The sequence below is a fragment of the Apis dorsata genome, unplaced genomic scaffold (assembly GCF_000469605.1).
Source record: "Apis dorsata unplaced genomic scaffold, Apis dorsata 1.3 scaffold_59, whole genome shotgun sequence".
NCBI classification, from domain to species: domain Eukaryota; kingdom Metazoa; phylum Arthropoda; class Insecta; order Hymenoptera; family Apidae; genus Apis; species Apis dorsata.
In genome coordinates this window covers 853,087-858,398 of record NW_006263359.1, presented here as the reverse complement: position 1 = coordinate 858,398, position 5,312 = coordinate 853,087, and the positions used below count along the sequence as shown (strand labels likewise).

Sequence of the window (5,312 nt, the reverse complement as noted above, 5' to 3'; positions counted from 1 at the left end):
AAAAAAAAAATGTTTTTTTTGTCGCGAATAATATAATAAGACTCTATTATCCTTCGTTCCTACTCGAAAACGTATTGAAGATGATGATACATTTCATCTTTTTGGCAAAGATTCCAATGACAATGACACGTGTTACAACTTCCCACCAGATGACACCACATGGACTTTATTAATTATTGCTATTGATTTATACGATTTATACGATACAAATAAGACGGAGTATTACGTCACTGTCACTTTTTTTTTTTACTGTTTTCCTTTAAACATATGTCAAAGAGCAATATTAAAACACCGCCGATCAATATTTATTCAACAATATCAACATTAGGTTATCACACTTCCTCAAATCCCTAACGTATAATCAACGTCGTGTTGCGATATTTTCCTTCAAAACAAGATAGAACAACAAAGAAAACGATCGATTCACTCGACCGCTCCTCCTCCACGCACGCGGAACATTTTATACCTTATATCGAAGCGGTTTTCTCGTACCATTTTCGAGGAGGATTTCTCTTCGAAGGCGTCGTTCGCCATGATTCCTCGCCGTTCGGCCCCGTTTTTGGGCCTAAACACGGGGAAAAATCTCCGCGTTAAACTCGACAACGGTTGACCCATCGACACGCGCCGAACCGACCGCTAACAGCGCCAAGAACTAACTGGTTTGTCCTCGAAGAAACACCGATCGATCGCAATTCGACCGCATCTACCCCCGTTAAGGAGGTGTTCCATCCCCATGGAAACATCTCTGCGCGTGAGAACGAGGATATGTGAGAGATCACAACGACAATATTTGGAGTATTTGCGATATTTAATTTTTTTTTTTTGTTGGAGGCTTTGTTATAAATTTGAGAATAATATTTAGTTACTAAATATCGTTTTAACTTTTTTTTACGACAGTCTATCATTCGCACTGTTGTTGAAATTCAAATCGTGGATATTTATCTTGGAAAATTGTGATAATATGTAATGTATATATAATTATTTATATGAAAAATGTTTAGAGTTTAATTTAATAAATATTTTTTAAGTTTTCAAAAGTGTTAAAAAAATAGTCATAGAATTTAAAGTAAGATGCATTATATGCATAGAGTTGCAAAATTAATTTTTTCCGTTTATTTATATTTTGAAAATATATTTTATTTTTGAGCGCAATATTTTTTTTTATTGTTTACAAATAAATATCATAATTCAAGATCAAAGAGTTCAAGTTTTGTAATAAATAAAGAGAAATTTGTAATTATTTGTTCAAATATTGAAGAAAATATTTAATATTTTATTCATTTTTCTAATTCTTTCAGCTGATTTGTTATGATTCATTTTATCGAAAGCACATGCGTAATTCCTAAACACGTGCAACCAATGATTCATCGAGGATATACAAACGATATTCGGACGAGTTTGCCAACGATTTGCGATTGCTGTGCCAATTTTTCCCATTATACCATCGTTTGATCGGTAATCAGACTTCCCTAAGTTCGAATCTTCTGAATAATCAAGTTGCATAAGTCAAACTCTTTGAAGAATACGCTTTTAACAAGCATTCTCGACTTTTAAAAAAATTAAATATTTTCATTACGAATATTACAACAATTATAATTTTAATAAGAAAAATTAATGTAACAAGGAAGAATTTTTAAAAGTTAATCGATCGAGGAAACGTTAAATTTACAGCTAACGGGTCAAGGTTCAGTTAAGAACACGCCATTACGAAGAAATGGTTCACGTAGACTAGGAAAATTCATTGTCCCGTGATGAAGCTTTAGACACGAAAGGTAGACACGCGAAAGTTTCATTAAATAAAAAGGTTGAACGATAAATTCAACTGGATATTTTGATTCGTGTTTTGCGATAATCGTTTATTTAAAAAACTTTAAGAAGATCCTGAATGTATTTCATTCTTATGAACATATTTATAAAATTATAATTGGAAATAAAATTTCAATCTAATCTAATCTATAAACTTTGTAATCAATAATTCTATACGATAGAAGGGAAAAAGTAAAGAAATAAGGTATTTTTTAACAATAATAAAGACAACAAGAGTATAAAAATACATTTCGTGGATATATTTCGACGAAAAACTTCAACCTAACCTAACTTTTTTTCTTCGCGTAATTTACTCGTTCAAAAAACCGTTCAATTCTATAAAACAAGAAGTGAGAACGTGAAAAATCTCACGAGAGAAAGGGAAAAAAGAGAAGAAAAGTACGCGAAAGAATTTCTTTTAAGGTAAAACATCGATGGATCCACGTAAGAGGCAGGGAACAACATTGTGCGCTTTGTTGGCAGTCATTGGCTCGGTTTCAAAAATTCCCTAGATGACTCAAAGGCTACACAGCCTGGCGAAAAACAGTTAAATTTAGAACCTCGAGTCAGCATAAATAGTCGGATATCCAGTGAAAACTGCCAGCGTAATCGACAATGCGATCGTGATACTCGCGAGTTCGACGATTTTCATAGGGCAAATAACCTCGCATAATCCACAAATCTCATATAATTTCGACGTGTCCTAGAAACATTTCTACATTGAATATACAAAGAAATGTGTTCTAGAAACGTTTCTACGTTGAATATATTAAAGAAATATACAAAACGAGAACGTATAACGATGGTACATAATTGTAATACTACATTGTTCTATCGATTGAAGATAAAATCGATGATTCTTGAAAATCAATTATGCAATATTGACTGATCGTAAGAACGATAGCTACGTTTTATTTTGACATTTTTTTTTCTTGTTCAAATTTAATAAATAATATATCTGTTTCAATTCAATTTTATTGATTGTTCACAATATCATCCATTCTTCTTATTTGTATCCATAAAACAAGTTTAAAAAGAAAAAACCTAAAGAACTCAGGAAGAGAAAGGCAAACAGTGAAAAATGCCATAAATTATTCCTGTCTGTTGGTCATATTCGAGTATTCGAATATTTTAAAGCTTCGATGCTTTGACAAACATCTTACAAAACACACGACCAAATTTTTCAAATAAAAAACCTGCATCTTATTACCTCTTAACCTCAAAAAAAAAAAGATCGTAAATATTTTAACTGTTTTCACCGATTTGTTACAGGGGAAAAATCTATTTTTCGATTCTATTTCTTGTTCCTAATTTCGGCTCGTGATATCACGTGTGCCGAAATTTCAACGAAATAGTAGCAATGCTTCAGTATTTCCGCGAACGTTGGAGATTTCAAGAGAGAGATTTTAGAGAATGTTTATACGACGATCACGTGAGAACAGTCGGCGTTCGAACGCGAGAGATCATCAGCAGGAGAAGCAAACGTGTCAACGACCTAAGAGGAGGCAAGTTCCTCTGCGCGGCCAGTTTCGTGCCAAACTATTCGAGCTTAGGCCGCACCCAGAACAACACGCCTTCCGGTGGATCCTTCCATCACCGGAACAAGCGAATACGTTCATTGTAATGACTCTTCAAAGATATCAATTCTTTTGTATTTTTGATAAAAAATATATATCCTTTATTTATTATTTCTTATTCTTTCTGCATTGACCATGAAATTGACGGCAAATGAATTATATTCCATTCCAAATTTTAACGTTGCGTAAACGACAGAGACGTCGCAATGCTGAAATATCTCGTCCATGAAAGGTGTTATCAGAATGAGATTGAAAATTTAGGTTTTTAATTCTAGGATAAATAAATTTACATACAGTTCAGACACCAACTTGAATCGCGTCGCGTGATGTAAATAAAACCACGTGGTTCTAAGTCTAAAGAAAACGAATTTTTTTTCCATTTTTTAATAGAAAATAATAAAAATTCATACCTTTGAATAAAACACGATAAATCTAAAATACAAAAACACAAATTGGAGAGAATATTTCGATATTAAAACATCATGAACAATTAAAAACTGAAAAAGATCAAAAGAGAAAATTCGAGTTCTCGAGAGAGATTAAAATTCTAAGAAAATGTTGAAAATATCTTATTTCACTTATTCTTCGTCTTCTTCTTATTAAAAGACATTAAAATCTTAAGGATAAATTAACCCGTTTGCGAATTCTTACGTCTCGTCGACTCTGGCCTCGGGTTTCTACGAGGGGGGTGATTTATCGCGACCTTGGCGGAAAGTTAAGAGGTTCTAATGTACGAGGATTCCGCGGGTATTCATCAAAACGTCATAGGGAGTTTTACAAGCGAACTCACCCTTGCAGCGGCGACGCTTTTCTCGGCGGAGACGCCATCGAGTTCGACGCGGGCCCTGGCCGCCGTCGCGGCGCTTTGCTCCTTGTACGAGACGTCGCCAGTTTGTAAAGCTCTCATCTCGGCGCTGTTCGCCGTCGCTTTCTCGGCGCTGAATCCGTCTGTGACAACCTGAAAATTCACAGAGAGAGCGTGGATTAAAACTCGATGAAAATTCGAGAAATAATTATTCCATCGAAGAAAATTAGACGCCATTTTTTTCCAGACGATATTTTCTTTTTAGGTAAATTTCTAAAAGTTAGCTTCGACTTTTGGGTTGAAAATTGGATTGAAGTGGAGTTTTTACTTTAAAAATTGATCGTATATATAATAGGGAGAGATTTGGTTGAGTTAGCTAATTTCCGATTAACGCGTTCGATGATACGTGTTGTAATTGTTCGAGGTTTACAGGGGAAGGGTGGAAACAGCGACCTTGGCGTGACGGAAATGAAGTTAAAGATAGAATTGAAACGGAAAGAGTTGAGCTGTCGAGGGAGCTAGACGCGAGATTGGATGTAAAAATAACCAGGTACAAAGTCTTTCTTGCATATACTTGTAAATGCAAATTCCCCCCTTTTTCAAAATGAATTATCCGTGTAAAGAATCTTTTCGACATGAAAAATTTCCATACGAAATTGAGACGAATAAGAGAAAAAGAAAAAGAGAAAGGATGGAAAAAAAGAAAAAAATATCAGGAGGATAACAACACACGGCGCTACAATGAACGTGCATGCATCGCTGGCAGCTTGGCTGAGAGAAGTTACCTAGAGATAGATTCGAAGTCCTTGACCTAGACTACTTAGAGGAAACCGCACCTCCGGCCAAATATTGCGCAGCTTCGCGTCACCAAAATGTTCGCGAGGAACTCCAAGAGACATCGATTATTTAATACGCGCAATTTGGACCGGTTGAAGCGGTTCATTCGATTCCAAAACTAATCCTTCATCCGCAAATTATCACAAATTGTCGCGTCTTGAGTTCTCGATCTTGAGCGGGGAAACATTGACAGATTTACGAATCTAACATTTCGCTTTTAATTCCTTCGTTTGATTCTTTACAAATCTGTCAAAGGATCCGAAGATTGGGCATATTCGTATAATAGA

At 35.0% G+C, this 5,312-nt stretch overlaps 1 protein-coding gene across 1 annotated transcript in view; it reads right to left on the bottom strand.

Annotated features, from left to right (window-relative positions):
* Positions 1 to 5,312, bottom strand: part of LOC102672240 (sterile alpha and TIR motif-containing protein 1) — a 39,351-nt gene that overhangs the window by 15,431 nt on the left and 18,608 nt on the right. The window contains 1 exon segment of the mRNA XM_006609696.2: positions 4,174 to 4,341. Coding sequence (XP_006609759.1) covers positions 4,174 to 4,341 — 168 coding nt within the window.